Source organism: Babylonia areolata, chromosome 2 (assembly GCF_041734735.1).
Source record: "Babylonia areolata isolate BAREFJ2019XMU chromosome 2, ASM4173473v1, whole genome shotgun sequence".
In the NCBI taxonomy this organism is placed as follows: Eukaryota; Metazoa; Mollusca; class Gastropoda; order Neogastropoda; family Buccinidae; genus Babylonia; species Babylonia areolata.
The window spans coordinates 7,162,489-7,178,122 of record NC_134877.1 but is presented as its reverse complement, the minus strand read 5'-3'; the positions used below and the strand labels follow the sequence as shown (position 1 = coordinate 7,178,122).

The window sequence follows — 15,634 nt, the reverse complement described above, 5'->3', positions numbered from 1 at the left end:
ATTATGTACACAGACACAAAAACTCGCGTGCATGCAAATGTAGATGCCCGTCTATATTTCAAGATGATTTCAAGAAAGCAAATGGTGCAGACTGAAGTGATGACAAACTATCCTGATCCGGTTGATAAGCAATACCAATCATATCTAATTCCCCCCACTCTCTCTCATACACACAGACACACACACACACATACACACATACACACACACACACGTGAGACTGTCGTCAACCTTTTTTCAGGGCTGAGGCAAGACAAAACATCGCTGGTTGCACGAACCCGTAAATGGACGTCCGTGAGCAAGCGAGTTCGAAACTTCACACTTCCTTTTCCGGGTTCTCCATTTGGCCAGCCCGAGAAAGTACGAAAATTACCGAAGAGAGCTTAGTTGATCAACACAGGAAGAGAAAGCAGTAAGTGAGATCATCAAGTTCGACAGACCAGGCCAAGGTTTATTTATTGGTTACAAACCACCGGGGCCATTGACAGAGAACTGGACTCGATTCCTAACAAAGTCATGATGATAGGATGAGCAAAAACATTGTGTTGGTCGCCCAGCCAGTCACCGTTTGGCGATGGCTTCGTTCTTCAGGTTTCTGAGCAAGCGGCGTTCACAACGCGGTCCCCCACAGCGATCAGAGATCGTGCAGGCAGTGGAGAAGAAAAAAAACGTGTTGACATGTACTGTTGTGTTACTGGACGGCGCGGACTTAACGGTGGATGTGACGGTATGTCGTAATGTGCTACTGTGGAGTACATTCATGCCATTTTTGCTTGAGTTCTTTGTGACGATACACATTATTATTCAGCCATTGCCACTGCCAGTGAAACTGAAGACTACCAGTTTCACAAAAAAACACACTAGATTTAGTCTTTTTTTTAATTGATTTTTTTTTTTAACAAAAGGGTTAGAACTCATTAATGTCATTTCCGTAAATTTAATGGTCATGTAAACTTACAGTACATAAATCAGCAGCCCTCAAGACATTCAAGACTATTGTTTTAAGACTCATAGGAGGCCATTTGTCAAAATTAATGTACAAAATCTTCCCATTGATAGTGCTCTTCTATTTTTACACAATATCTGCTTATTAGGGTCCCAAAAATCTTATCAGCATGCATAGTACTGCAGAACATGTATTTCATAACATATATTATTATTAACCAGTAAATTTTTAGGCCTACAGTCTTGTGCCCAATTATGGTATTTGTGCAAAGTGCATGCTTTCTTGTGTAATGATTATGATGATATGAATTGATGAAGCATTTGCATTGATATGGCAAACTCCAGTTTAATTACACATACTTAACCTGACTCCAGCAGGGGTCTGACATTCCTGTCCTGTGCAAACTACTATTCGCCACTGCAGAGAAAACGAAAGTTATAGTTTTGACATTTGCTAGTTTAAGAGAGCCTGTATGCTTTACAAGAAAAGTTAATATGCAAAGAAATGAACACACTCAAGCATGCATGCACTAGCATACACACACACCCACACCCACACACCCACACACACACACACACACACACATTATCTGATTATATGCATGATTATGTTTTCTGAGAACATAACTGAGTTTTATGGACAGAACCTACACTGGTCATTGTAGGGACAGTTATTCACCCATTGGTCACTGTAGGGACATTTAGACTTACTCACTTTCAAGTTTACAAACATTGTGATTGTTATCGTTAACGTGTAACCTGTTTTATTTTCTTGTAGCTGTACAGGTATAATCTTACTGTTGTATAACTTGTATAAACATGCTAATTCCAGTTGTATTTTGTTTTCATCACTTTGAAATACCTGGATAATTATCTTCAATCAAAATAAATGGGGACAAATTCTGATCCATGTAAGTTTTATTGTACTTTACAAAAACATTTACTTTGCTTCTGTATCACCTGCCCTACACTTTTTTTTAAACTAGAATTTAAAAAAAATGTATAACCCCAGAATCCTCAAAATGTCCTTGCAAGCTTAGAAGTTGGAGCTTTTTATTTTAATTTTTTTAAAATTCTCTGGCAGTGAACACATTAAGCATATTTTTTTTATGGGTAGATCTACACACACACACACAGACACACACACACACACACACACACACACACACACATTATATATATATATATATATATATATATATATGTCTGTATGTATGTATGTATGTATATATGTATGTATGATTATATATTAATATGTGCAATGCACAAAGTATGTGAATACACCACATGCATACCCCCACACCCCTCTCCACTCCCTCTCCCTGTCCTTCCTCTCCCCCTCATCTACTCCCCACCCCCCTCCACACACACACATACACGTCCCCCCCTCACCCACAACCTTTGAAAAACAAACAACAAAAACAAAAAAAACTTGGACATATACAATTTTGTAGTCTCACATATGCTCTGGATCCACTTCCCACCAACTCAAACACATACTTAGTATGAACTATACAAGAGCAAAACATAACTGGACAAAGCTATGCAAATTGTTATTGATAGGACTGTTTAGAGCTGATAGCAGGATGATGATGAAGATGAATGGAGATGGATAAATTCTGGCTAGATAGTGCACAAATGAAATCCTGAATACTGATGAAAGAAAGCTCTGTATTTTGACTGATCTAAAAAGTAATAAAACTGAAGTCTAAGACTAAGAGATTTCAAGTAGTAAAAAAGTGAACTGCTTTTTGACAAGCATTTTCTCAGTGATAGAGCAACTAAATTCATTGAAAATTTTAAACAGTAACCTTAAGTTTGCCTTCATCAACAGACAGTAAAAGGATGTGGGCTGTTTTCAGAATATAGAAAATGGTACAGATAGATTTATTAGATCAGAGTGGTACCTGTTTGCTATGGGTTTTTTGTTTGTTTGTTTGTTGTTGTTTTTTATTTTTTTTATTTTTGTGTTTGTTTGTTTTTGTTTTTTTGACAGAAAATGATAGAAGTCCTAGATCAAAATGTTAATGTGGGCTGTGTTTGCATAGATGGAAATGGTAGTTCTTGGTACGAGATCAGTTTGGTATAGCAGGCAATTTTAGCAGATCTATCTATGGAAAATGATAGATCTTACAAATCAGTCATAGGTAAGTGTGATTGTTTACAGATGGGAAATGGTGGATGCCCTACTCCTAGATCAATGTGGTAACTGTAGGCAATGTTTGCAATCTTTGAAAAAAATGTCAGATATCACAGATCACTATGCTGTATAGTAAGTTTCGGCCGTGTTTGCTGATTGAAAAAGGTGATGCCCCAGATCAGTGTGGTCACTGTGGTTTATTACAGAAAAAGAGCACTGGACATGACCTGCTGGAACAAATCTTCTACCACCTGGACATCCTGGAGAAGGATTACTTTGGTCTGCAGTTCTCTGACCACTACAATGTCAATGTGAGTCTGTTCGTGTGTGATTGTGTGTGTGTGTGTGTGTGTGTGTGTGTGTGTGTGTGTGTGTACATGTTTGTGTGTGTGTGTGTGTGTGTGTGTGTGTGTGTGTGTGTGTGTGAATGAATGTGTGTGTGAATGGATGTGTGTGTGTGTGAATCAGAATCAGAATTATTTTGTTTTATTTTGTTTTGGGACAGTTAACAAGATAAATCGCTCAACACACACACGCACATATACACTCTGATACAAACAAAATATCACACTCACTCACTCACATAAACAAAATAGAACTCCAACCAAAGTATAAAAGAAATAATAATAAACAAGACAGAACAAAAAAAAAAAGAAAAAAAAGAAAAGAAAAGAAAAAAACCCTCTCAGGTTGGTGTTTAATACAGCAGAATATGTTTACAAACAGATTTTCCAAACATGCTCACTAGATTGTCTTATGCATAGGGTGAACTGACTTGGCTTCATTGCTCCTTTAAATTATAGTTGTATTGTTTTATACTGATTAATGTAAATGATAAATGAAACATGTATATATATGATCAGTACATGATAACTATAGAAGAGGCGAATCCCTGAGTTTAGTGAGCATACATCATTACATGTGCATGCTATGTCTGAGAGTGTGAAGTTGATTCCAGACTGTTAGTGTGTCTAGAGCTGTTCTTTGCTGATTCAGTACAGATTATACATGGTAGAGGTTGTCTTGCTTCACTGATAATGGCATGTTAGCACTGGGAGCTGGTGTGGATAGAAGGTGGAGAGAGGTGGGGGTGGGGGATTTGTACTAGAAGAATGGAAACAAGAGAGGCAAGGCCTTCAAGTTCAAGACTCACTTGTGATACACTTAAAAAAAAATCCAAGCTTTTTATGTATTGAGTATAATTTCAAAATGTAATGTTTAAGATGAGAAAGATGAGTTTAAAGCAAATTAAGTCTCCTAGCATTAATTACAGAGTAATTTCCATATTTTACTATCTGCACCAAAATGTTTGCAAAATAAATAAAACTTCCATGCTGAACAAAAGAAGTTCCTGTTTGAACAGAAAATGATAATAATGACTGCTCTTGTTGTTGGGTCAGAATATCAGATCAAAGTGCCAAGTTTAGAGAATACAAAAAATAAAAATATAACAGTAAATGCAGTTTGCATATAATTAGGCTTCATTTTTTATTTTTTTGTGCCCATCCCAGAGGTGCAATATTGTTTTAAACAAGATGACTGGAAAGAACTGAATTGTTCCTATTTTTATGCCTAATTTGGTGTCAACTGACAAAGTATTTGCAGAGAAAATGTCAATGTTAAAGTTTACCACGGACACACAGACGCACAGACACACACACACACACACAACCGAACACTGGGTTAAAACATAGACTCACTTTGTTTACACAAGTGAGTCAAAAAGAAAGACACTGTCTAAAGTATTGACTATGTTTAGATATATATTATAAAAGTTAAAAGGAAGGGGGAGGAACCTTTTTGTGTTTGTATAACAGCCACTGTCAGTTATTATAAAGGAAAGGAAGGGAAAAGAAGCATGCAGTGCCCAGGGTGTTAATACCAGAAAACCTGTTTCATGCTGTAGTAGTCATTACGCTTCCGTCTGTCTATCTGTGTTGTTGAGAGAGTGGTGGGCTGCAGTGTAAGCCGTGTTGTTATTGCAACACTGTGTGTGGCCAAGTTCATTCATCAAGAAAGAAGTATGGCCACACAGGTGTGTCATTGACACTGGTGATGATACAGCCTTTGCTGCTAGGCATGATCATGCTTATTGGAGAGAATTCAAACAAAGAAATATATCTATAATATATATATATATATATATATATTACATATATATATATACTGTGCAACTGATTTATTCCTGCTCCTTGCATATTTCAGCACTGGCTGGATGTCACAAAACCAGTGAAGAAGCAAGTGAAGAGTAAGTATAAATTGTGAAATTTACATATATATATATATATATATATATAGAGAGAGAGAGAGAGAGAGAGAGAGAGAGAATGTACAATTTTATACTGCTAGTTGTAAGTGTTTATTATTCATCAATCACTTTTGTCTTTTTGCACTTTGAAATAGATGGTATATTTCCTCAATTAAAAAACAACAACAACAAAAATCACTGGCAAAGTTGCCATGTTACGGCATGTATAAGAAATTCAGCAAGTGGTACTGGTAGGAGGACTGCGATACTTCCTGTCTGTGCAGCTGTTGCTGAGCTCCCCTCCCAGCACCAGGGCTGGGTAGTGTTCTTAGCAGCACTAAGTTTGCCTTGCATAAAGAATGTTCCCAAGTCCGTGGAAAATCCGTTAGTGCAGAGTTGGGACAATTCTTAGTTAATGCAAAGCGAACTTAGCACTGCTAAGATAGGTGATGCAAGCCAGCTCTGTGTCCTGAGAGATGAGGTGTGACACTGTGTGATCCCTGCCTGGTCAAGGCTGCTGTATCTTACCTGAGGGATCATGTTAGCTTTTGTTGTACACACCTGTGGTGTGTATTACAGCATCCTGACTAGGGAGCCGGGCCAGGCAGACAGGTCATTTGTTTGATGCAGCTCAAGCATGTTTCGGGGTTGGGGAGGAGGGATGGGGTGTTGTGGAGATGGGGAAGGAACAAGAGAGGGCTGGATGGGGCTGGTGCAGGTGTTCTGGTGAATGCTTGAGTGGGGGTGTGGGGTGTGGAGAGGGGCTACAGACCTGTAGAACAAGACTTTGATGGTGTACTGCTGAATAAGAAATGACACAGAATCAAGTTAAAAACCAAATAAAAGAAGAACAAAAGTCAATGATGAGTAATGATGCTTATCTTTGTTTTGCAGACCTTATCTTTCAACTATTTGTTTGTTGTTTTTTTGTTGTTGTTTTTTGTTAAGTATTTTTAAGGGTAAACATGGGAGCGGAAAACCAGTTTGCAACAATACTAAGGAAGATAGAAATGACTAACCCCCCCACCTCGACTCCCCCAACCCCCTACACCCTCAAAAAAGTGTAAAACAAAAACAAATATATTCAAAAAGAAAAGGAAAATCTATCTAAGTTCATTTCTTATTGTTTAGATAGTTCAAAACATGCAGCCTGAAATAATCAAGTTCATTGATCTGAGATAACCCATGATAATATGATTTATAAAAACATGCTTATATATATATATATCTATATGTGTGTGTGTGTGTGTGTGTGTGTGTGCACACAAATCTATACTGTTTGTATTTAACTTTCCTTTTCTTTGATAAAAAAAGGACACATGTATCATAATTGATACTTAAGGGCATGCATGCACAAGCACAGTTAGTTGGGGATCTACTTGTAGTTTTATCAGCTGTATGGGCCCTATCTGTCTGAAAACTAACTTCTGACCACCACTTGGTGCCACCTAAATGACAACATCATTGATCTGAATAAACGCTTACCATCACACTGAACAGATTGATCAAAATTAACATGATCACACAGAACAGTTACACTTAGTCTTTTCCGCTGTTCAGTTTGACATGGTTCATGTTCACCATTGTATCAAATTGAAACTAAATTTCATATTACTGTTAATATTACTACAAATTTCAGCTGAACATATTAATTGCGGTTCGCTCTTAAGCCATGGCAAAAGAGCAGTGTCTGAGTTGGGGGTAAATTTGTTGTGCGAAAGTAAAGAAATCAGAAGTGAACTGATCATTTTTTGAATGCAGAACACAGAGCAAAATGGTGGACAGGACTAAAAGCAGGGCAATCGCACTGGATTCTGATTGGAAGAGTTAATGAACTGGGGCTTTACAACACTGCACATTCGACTGAAGGCTGTAAAATTGTATAAAAAAAAGAAAAGAAAAAGTGTTAAGAAATGCAACAGGTAACCGAGTTGACGAATGGAGTACACAGAGCCGAATGAACAAGCAGACGAAAACTGGTCAGATTCTGATCTAGTTTTTCAAAGATGACATCACTACTCAGAAAACCACATCCACTGATAGCAGAGCCATAATGGAGGGCTTTCACTTTTCGTCAGATGTGGCTTTTTGGATGTCTGCACCTTGTATGTGTTAATGTTAGCTTTTTGTTTGAAATCAGAGAGTGCTGCAGGGTCTTTTAGGCTAAAAAAGTAAGGTATATAACAAATGTGAGCATTTGCACACACAGACACATGCATGCATGCACACGCGCACACACACAACACACACACACACACATTCATTCACTCACTTACTCACTCACTCACTCACACACTCAGAAAGAGAACCAGTGTGCCTGCAAAACTGGGGATCAGCAGTAGATGACAGTGTGTCTTGTGTGGAGGAGAGAGGAGGAAGTGAAGGGACCTACACTGTATGTTGTGTGGGTGTGTGTGGATGTCAGTGATGTCCATGTTTATGTTGTGTGGGTGTGTGTGGATGTCAGTGATGTCCATGTTTATGTTGTGTGGGTGTGTGTGGATGTCAGTGATGTCCATGTTTATGTTGTGTGGGTGTGTGTGGATGTCAGTGATGTCCATGTGTATGTTGTGTGTGTGTGTGTGTGTGTGTGGATAATAATAATAATAATAATAATAATAATGGATACTTATATAGCACACTATCCAGAAATCTGCTCTAGGTGCTTTACAAAAACGCTTTTGATAACATAAAACATTATATCTATGTTACATACACACACCAAAATGTGACCACACACACACACACACACGCACGCACGCACGTACGCGCACACACACACGCACGCACGCACACACACACACACACACACTGCATACATACATTTTAACATACATGTGTATCTAACAGCTACCCTAACAAATACGCACACATAGGCAGGCACAAACTTACATAAACACACGCACACACAATACACATTCATATACATGCATGTAGTTGTGGACCTGCCACAATTGAACTTATTGCTGAGGGAAAAGGTGAGTTTTGAGACGAGATTTAAAAGATGCGAGGGAATCAGAGTGACGGAGGTTATCAGGGAGCTTGTTCCACGTCTTTGGCGATTGAAAAGAAAACGATCTGTGTCCATAGGTCTTACTTCTGACGTGAGGTATCCTGAGAAGTCGAGTATCAGAGGAAGAACGGAGCTGGCGAGACGGGGTATAGATATGGATGAGTTCAGAAAGATACTTGGGGCCAGATCCGTTGACTGCAGAAAAGGTCAGAGTGGATAGCTTATAGTCTATTCGATCAGAAACAGGCAACCAGTGGAGAGACTGAAGGAGAGGAGAAACATGGTCAAATTTAGAAGCTCTGCAAATGAGTCTGGCAGCGTTATTCTGAATTCGTTGGAGTCTGTCTAACAGGTATTTGGGAAGGCCGGCCAAAAGAGAGTTGCAGTAATCCAATCTTGAGAGAACCAGAGAGCATACAAGTGTCTTGGTTGCATCGGTTGAGAGATAGTGGCGGATAGAGCTGATTCTACGCAGTTCCAAATAGGCAACTTTACAGATATTCGAAATGTGCTGTTGGAAGGAAAGAGACTGGTCCAGGATTACACCAAGACTGCGAACAGAGGGAGAAAGTGAAACAGGTGTGCTATTGATCAGAACAGAGTCAGGAAAGGAAGGATGTTGACGAAACTTCTTTGGACAGGTTATCATCAATTCAGTCTTATCATCATTTAATTGCAGCTTGTTGAGAGTCATCCAGTCCTTTAGGCCAACAATGCACTCCTGTGTTTGAGTCACCAGTGCATCAAATTCAGCTATGGAAGCCGACTGATAAAGTTGTGTGTCATCAGCAAAGCTCTCATGCGACATCGCATGATGACTGATGACATCCGACACAGGAGCCGCATACAGCACGAAAAGAACAGGACCTAGGACGGACCCTTGTGGGACACCATATTTCAAGGCAGATATTCTAGAGTATGTACCATTTACACACACTTTCTGTGTACGATCTGACAGGTAAGACGTGATCCATGCTAGTGCAGTGTCACGAATACCAAAGGAAGTTTTAAGTCTGTTCAAGAGGATAGAGTGGTCGATAGTGTCAAAAGCTGCTGACAAATCTATGGCAGAGAGAAGTGTACACTTGTCCCTCCAGGCAAGCATCTACTTACCTAAGAAGGCTGTTTCGCAATATGACTCAAACTGACTGTGTGGCAATAGGAAGCCGGTCAGCCCAGCATTGTTGAGCTAGACAAACTGATTTCGGTTGGGGAGGGAGGTGTTGTGAGATGGAAGAACAGAAGGCTGGATGGTGGCAGGTCGTGAATGTTATGGGGGTGTGGGTGAGAGGCATTAGACCTTAAAAGGACTTTTTGATGATGTACGTCGAATAGCAGAATTGAACAGAATCAGGTAAAAACCAAAAAAGAAGAACAAAAGTCATGAATGAGTAATGATTGCTATCTTGTTTGCAGACATTCATACTTTCAAACTATTATGTTTAGTGTTTTTGATTGTTGTTTGTAAGTATTTAAGGTAAACTTTGGAAAGCGAAAACCAGTTCTCAAAATACTAAGTACGAGAATGACAACACCCCACCTCGCTAAACCCCAACCCACTACACCTCCATAACAGTGTAAAAAAAACAAATTTACAAAAAGAAAAGAAAATCTAATCTAAGTTATTTCTTAGCTGTTTAAAAGTTCAAAACATGCGCTGAATAACAAGTTCATTGATCGGATAACCCATGATAATATGATTTATAAAACATGTTATACAATAATATATCTAATGGTTGAAGTGTTGTGGCTGTGGTGCATCACAATTATACGTTTGTATGTAACTTTCTTTCCTGATAAAAAAAGGACACTATTGTTCTAAAAAGTCTAATTGATACGTCAAGGCATGCATGCACAGCACAGTTAGTTGGGATCTCTTGGTTCTCTACAGCTGTATGGCCCTATCGCTAAACACTTCTGCCCCACTTGTGACCAAATGACAACATTTGATTGAATAAACGCTCCCATCACTGACGATGTCAATTACAGATCAGCAGACGTTAGACTTAGATCTTTCCGCAGTCGGCTTAAATGGGCATGTTCATCCATGTCATTAAAACTAAGTCATATTGACTGTATTTCACTCACTAACATCACTGAACATAGTTTGCGGTGTCGTCTCATTAACACATGCACACAGAGCATGGTCGAGTTGGGGGTAAATTTGTTGTGCGAAAGGGTAAAGGAAATCAGAAGTGAACTGATCATTTTTTGAATGCAGAACACAGAGCAAAATGGTGGACAGACTAAAAGCAGGGCAATCGCACTGGATTCTGATTGGAAGAGTAATGAACTGGGGCTTTACAACACTGCACATTCGACTGAAGGCTGTAAAATTGTATAAAAAAAAGAAAAGAAAAAGTGTTAAGAAATGCAACAGGTAACCGAGTTGACGAATGGAGTACACAGAGCCGAATGAACAAGCAGAGACGAAAACTGGTCAGATTCTGATCTAGTTTTGACTCACTTGTGTAAACAAGTGAGTCTATGTTTTAACCCGGTGTTCGGTTGTCTGTGTGTGTGTGTGTGTGGTGTGTGTGTGTGGCTGTGTGTCTGTGTGTCTGTGTGTCCGTGGTAAACTTTAACATTGACATTTTCTCTGCAACTACTTTGTCAGTTTGACACCAAATTTGGCATAAAAATAGGAAAAATTCAGTTCTTTCCAGTCATCTTGTTTAAAACAATATTGCACCTCTGGGATGGGCACAAAAAAATAAAGAATGAAGCCTAATTATATGCAAACTGCATTTACTGTTATATTTATATTTTTTGTATTCTCTAAACTTGGCACTTTGATCTGATATTCTGACCCAACAGCTAGAGCAGTCATTATTATCATTTTTTGTTCAAACAGGAACTTCTTTTGCTAAGCATGGAAGTTTTATTTATTTTGCAAACGTTTTGGTGCAGATAGTAAAAAAGGGAAATTACTCTGTAATGGTAGGGGGAGTTAATTTGCTTTAAACTGATCTTTCTCATCTTAAACATTACATTTTGAAACAAGAGAGGCAAGGCCTTCAAGACTCACTTATGATGCACTTTTTAAAAAACATCCAAGCTTTTTATGTATTGAGTATAATTTCAAAATGTAATGTTTAAGATGAGAAAGATCAGTTTAAAGCAAACTAAGTCCCCCAGCAGAGTAATTTCCCTTGTTTTACTGCCTGCAGCAAAACGTTTGCAATAAACAAAACTTTCATGCTTAGCAAAAGAAGTTCCTGTTTGAACAAAAAATGAAAATAATGACAGATCTTTTGTTGAGTCGAATATCAGATCAAAGTGCCAAGTTTAGAGAATATAAAAAATATAAATATAACAGTAAATGCATTATACTCAATACATAAAAAGTTTGGATTTTTTTAAAAAGTGTATCACAAGTGAGTCTTGAAGGCTCTGCCTCTCTTGTTCAAAGATGACATCACTACTCAGAAAACCACATCCACTGATAGCAGAGCCATAATGGAGGGCTTTCACTTTTCGTCAGATGTGGCTTTTTGGATGTCTGCACCTTGTATGTGTTAATGTTAGCTTTTTGTTTGAAATCAGAGAGTGCTGCAGGGTCTTTTAGGCTAAAAAGTAAGGTATATAACAAATGTGAGCATTTGCACACACAGACACATGCATGCATGCACACGCGCACACACACAACACACACACACACACATTCATTCACTCACTTACTCACTCACTCACTCACACACTCAGAAAGAGAACCAGTGTGTCTGCAAAACTGGGGATCAGCAGTAGATGACAGTGTGTCTTGTGTGGAGGAGAGAGGAAGAAGTGAAGGGACCTACACTGTATGTTGTGTGGGTGTGTGTGGATGTCAGTGATGTCCATGTGTATGTTGTGTGGGTGTGTGTGGATGTCAGTGATGTCCATGTTTATGTTGTGTGGGTGTGTGTGGATGTCAGTGATGTCCATGTGTATGTTGTGTGTGTGTGTGTGTGTGGATGTCAGTGATGTCCATGTGTATGTTGTGTGTGGGTGTGTGTGGATGTCAGTGATGTCCATGTGTATGTTGTGTGTGTGGGTGTGTGTGGATGTCAGTGATGTCCATGTGTATGTTGTGTGGGTGTGTGTGGATGTCAGTGATGTCCATGTGTATGTTGTGTGGGTGTGTGTGGATGTCAGTGATGTCCATGTGTATGTTGTGTGGGTGTGTGTGGATGTCAGTGATGTCCATGTGTATGTTGTGTGTGTGTGTGTGTGGATGTCAGTGATGTCCATGTGTATGTTGTGTGTGTGTGTGTGGATGTCAGTGATGTCCATGTGTATGTTGTGTGTGTGTGTGTGTGTGTGGATGTCAGTGATGTCCATGTGTATGTTGTGTGTTTGTGTGGATGTCAGTGATGTCCATGTGTATGGTACTGGCCATGTGTGCTTGCAGTACACTACTGTTTTATGCCTTTCACACATTTTGTGTTGACTGCATTTTGTGTTGACTTTCCCACCTGGATGTTGTATCCTCTTTCACTGGTTGGCTTTGCTTTCAGTTGGCCCTCCGTACACGTTCCGTTTCAGAGTGAAGTTTTATTCATCGGAGCCCAACAATCTCCATGAGGAGTTGACTCGGTAGGTACTGAAACGTTACAGCGTTGCTCTTTGTTCTGTCAGTTCTTTGTTTCTGGTCCTCTTTCTGTTTTGATTACTGATGGTGGATTGGACACCTCACGATGAAGTCTGGGCGTCAGGTTTTATGGTCATGATCACTGAGACAGAGGGATAGAAAAATGAAAGCTGTGATGGGGTGGGTTGTTTTTTTTTTCATCATTGTAAAATTCCATGACTTTTGGTTTAAGAGAGGCTCTGGTTTTTTTTTGGTTTTTTTTTTTTAATCACTGATAGGTATGTGTGTTGTATATGTTTGTGTGTGCATGCGTGTTCAGTGTGCAAATGATTTTTAAATGGAAGGGCAGTGAAAATACATGAATGCATGGTACATTTGCACAAATCAAGATTCCATCACACATGCATGTTTGCATGCACGTGTTCCTGAACACACACATTTATGAATGCACACATATAAGATATATATCTGTACATGCTCTGATTTGTACATGTACCTGTACATGCACATGTATGCATGTATATTATTACCTGCCCATGCACTTGTATGCATGTACATGTACCTGATCCTGCATGCATATATAATATATGCATGTGTTGTTCTTGTACCAACAAATGCACTCATTGACATGCGCTTGTACTTAAACATTCACTTGTATCCATGTGTTTTTACATGTATACATATGCACAGGTTTTTGAAAAAAACCTATCCCATGTCCCTGAGCCTACCTTTTCTATGATAATAAAGCGTACAAGAAATGCCAGGTGAGATGGGATGCATTAATTGAAATGTTTATTGCTAATACACATTAGTCTTTATGAAAAGAGATAACCATGTACGATTGTGGTGCAGGAGACTGTGTGTGCTTGCCTGCAGGAAGAACCAAGAGCCAGTGTGCAGGTGCATGCTGAAGGTGGGGTGTGTGGATGTGTGTACAGGTACTTGTTGAAGGTGGGGTGTGTGGATGTGTGTACAGGTAAATGCTGAAGTTGGGGTGTGTGGATGTGTGTACAGGTACATGCTGAAGTTGGGGTGTGTGGATGTGTGTACAGGTAAATGTTGAAGCTGGGGTGTGTGGATGTGTGTACAGGTAAATGCTGATGTTGGGGTGTGTGGATGTGTGTACAGGTACATGCTGAAGGTGGGGTGTGTGGATGTGTGTACAGGTAAATGCTGAAGGTGGGGTGTGTGGATGTGTGTACAGGTAAATGCTGAAGGTGGGGTGTGTGGATGTGTGTACAGGTAAATGCTGAAGGTGGGGTGTGTGGATGTGTGTACAGGTAAATGCTGAAGGTGGGGTGTGTGGATGTGTGTACAGGTACATGTTGAAGCTGGGGTGTGTGGATGTGTGTACAGGTAAATGTTGAAGCTGGGGTGTGTGGATGTGTGTACAGGTAAATGCTGATGTTGGGGTGTGTGGATGTGTGTACAGGTAAATGCTGAAGGTGGGGTGTGTGGATGTGTGTACAGGTACATGTTGAAGGTGGGGTGTGTGGATGTGTGTACAGAGGAATGCTGATGTTGGGGTGTGTGGATGTGTGTACAGGTACATGTTCTTCCTGCAGTTGAAGCAGGACATTTATGCGGGGCGAATGACCTGTGAATACGACACTCTGGTGGAGTTGGCAGCCCTTGCTCTGCAGTGTAAGCACGTCACTGTTCAAAGGGGGTACACCGGCCTTGGAGGAAGGGGGCAGCGTAGGGGGTGTGGGGGTCTTTTTTTCTTTTTATTGTCATCAGAAGGAATTGTTTTCATACAGATGTTGGGCAGTTAACTGTCAAACATAACAGGTTTGTTCACTTTTTGTAAACCAGGCATGATTTTCAAGTGATGATAGACATGAATAGGAAAACCGCTGGAAGTGACAGACACCTGATCAGTGTGTAGTAGATCATGCCCCACCATGCACCAGTTTCTCTCCCTTCTGAGGGGTTCACTCACATCCTCGCTGACATATAGGACACTTTGGAAACTTCTTCGTTTGTGGGCTGCGACTCCCATGTTCACTCAAATGTACACAAGTGGGCTTTTACGTGTATGACTGTTTTTAACCTGCCATGAAGGCAGCCATACTCAGCTATCGGGGGTGTTCAAGCTGGGTATATTCTTGTTACAATAACCTGCCAAATGCTGACTTAGGTTACAGGATCTTTTACGGTCATTTTTGATCTGCTTGCATATACACACAAAGGGGGTTCAGGCACAAGCAGGTCTGAAAAAATTTTGACCTGGAAGATCAGAAAAATTTCCACCCTGTACTCACCAAAATGACAAGTCTGACATTCTGGTTCTGCTTGAGGAAATTTAATTTTTGACCCTCACAAGGGGATCTTGATGCATAAAAAAAACCCACAAAAAGCCTGTGTTGCATGCTGGATCGACTCTGAAATTGTCACATTCAGAAGCATTTAAGTTTCAAGAAGGCATCAGAGTATGTGGACTGATCCATATACTCTACATCATATATGCATCACAGAAAGCCATCAGTTTATCCTTTTTTTGTTCTTTTTTTCTTTGTTTTGTTCCTCTTTTCTGCAACGTAGCAGTGGTGAACTGAATTTGTGGGGAACTTATCTTAACTGGATTGTAGTAGCAATAAACGTTAGTGGTATGGGATTGAATGATAATTAGTTGGGAAATCTTTCAGGTCACAATGCTCTTGAAAACATACACTGTGTGAAAAGGAGATGAAATTTTGAATGTTTCTATGCCCCGAA

At 39.7% G+C, this 15,634-nt stretch overlaps 1 protein-coding gene across 1 annotated transcript in view; it reads left to right on the top strand.

The window, feature by feature from the left end:
- The first annotated feature begins 435 nt into the window (after positions 1–435).
- LOC143297153 (uncharacterized) overlaps positions 436–15,634 on the top strand; it is a 44,037-nt gene continuing 28,838 nt past the window's right edge. The window contains exons 1-5 of the mRNA XM_076609340.1: positions 436–727; positions 3,292–3,396; positions 5,291–5,333; positions 12,843–12,921; positions 14,463–14,560. Of these exons, the coding sequence (XP_076465455.1) occupies positions 575–727; positions 3,292–3,396; positions 5,291–5,333; positions 12,843–12,921; positions 14,463–14,560 (478 nt within the window). The 5' untranslated portion in view covers positions 436–574. The remainder of the gene's footprint in view (positions 728–3,291; positions 3,397–5,290; positions 5,334–12,842; positions 12,922–14,462; positions 14,561–15,634) is intronic.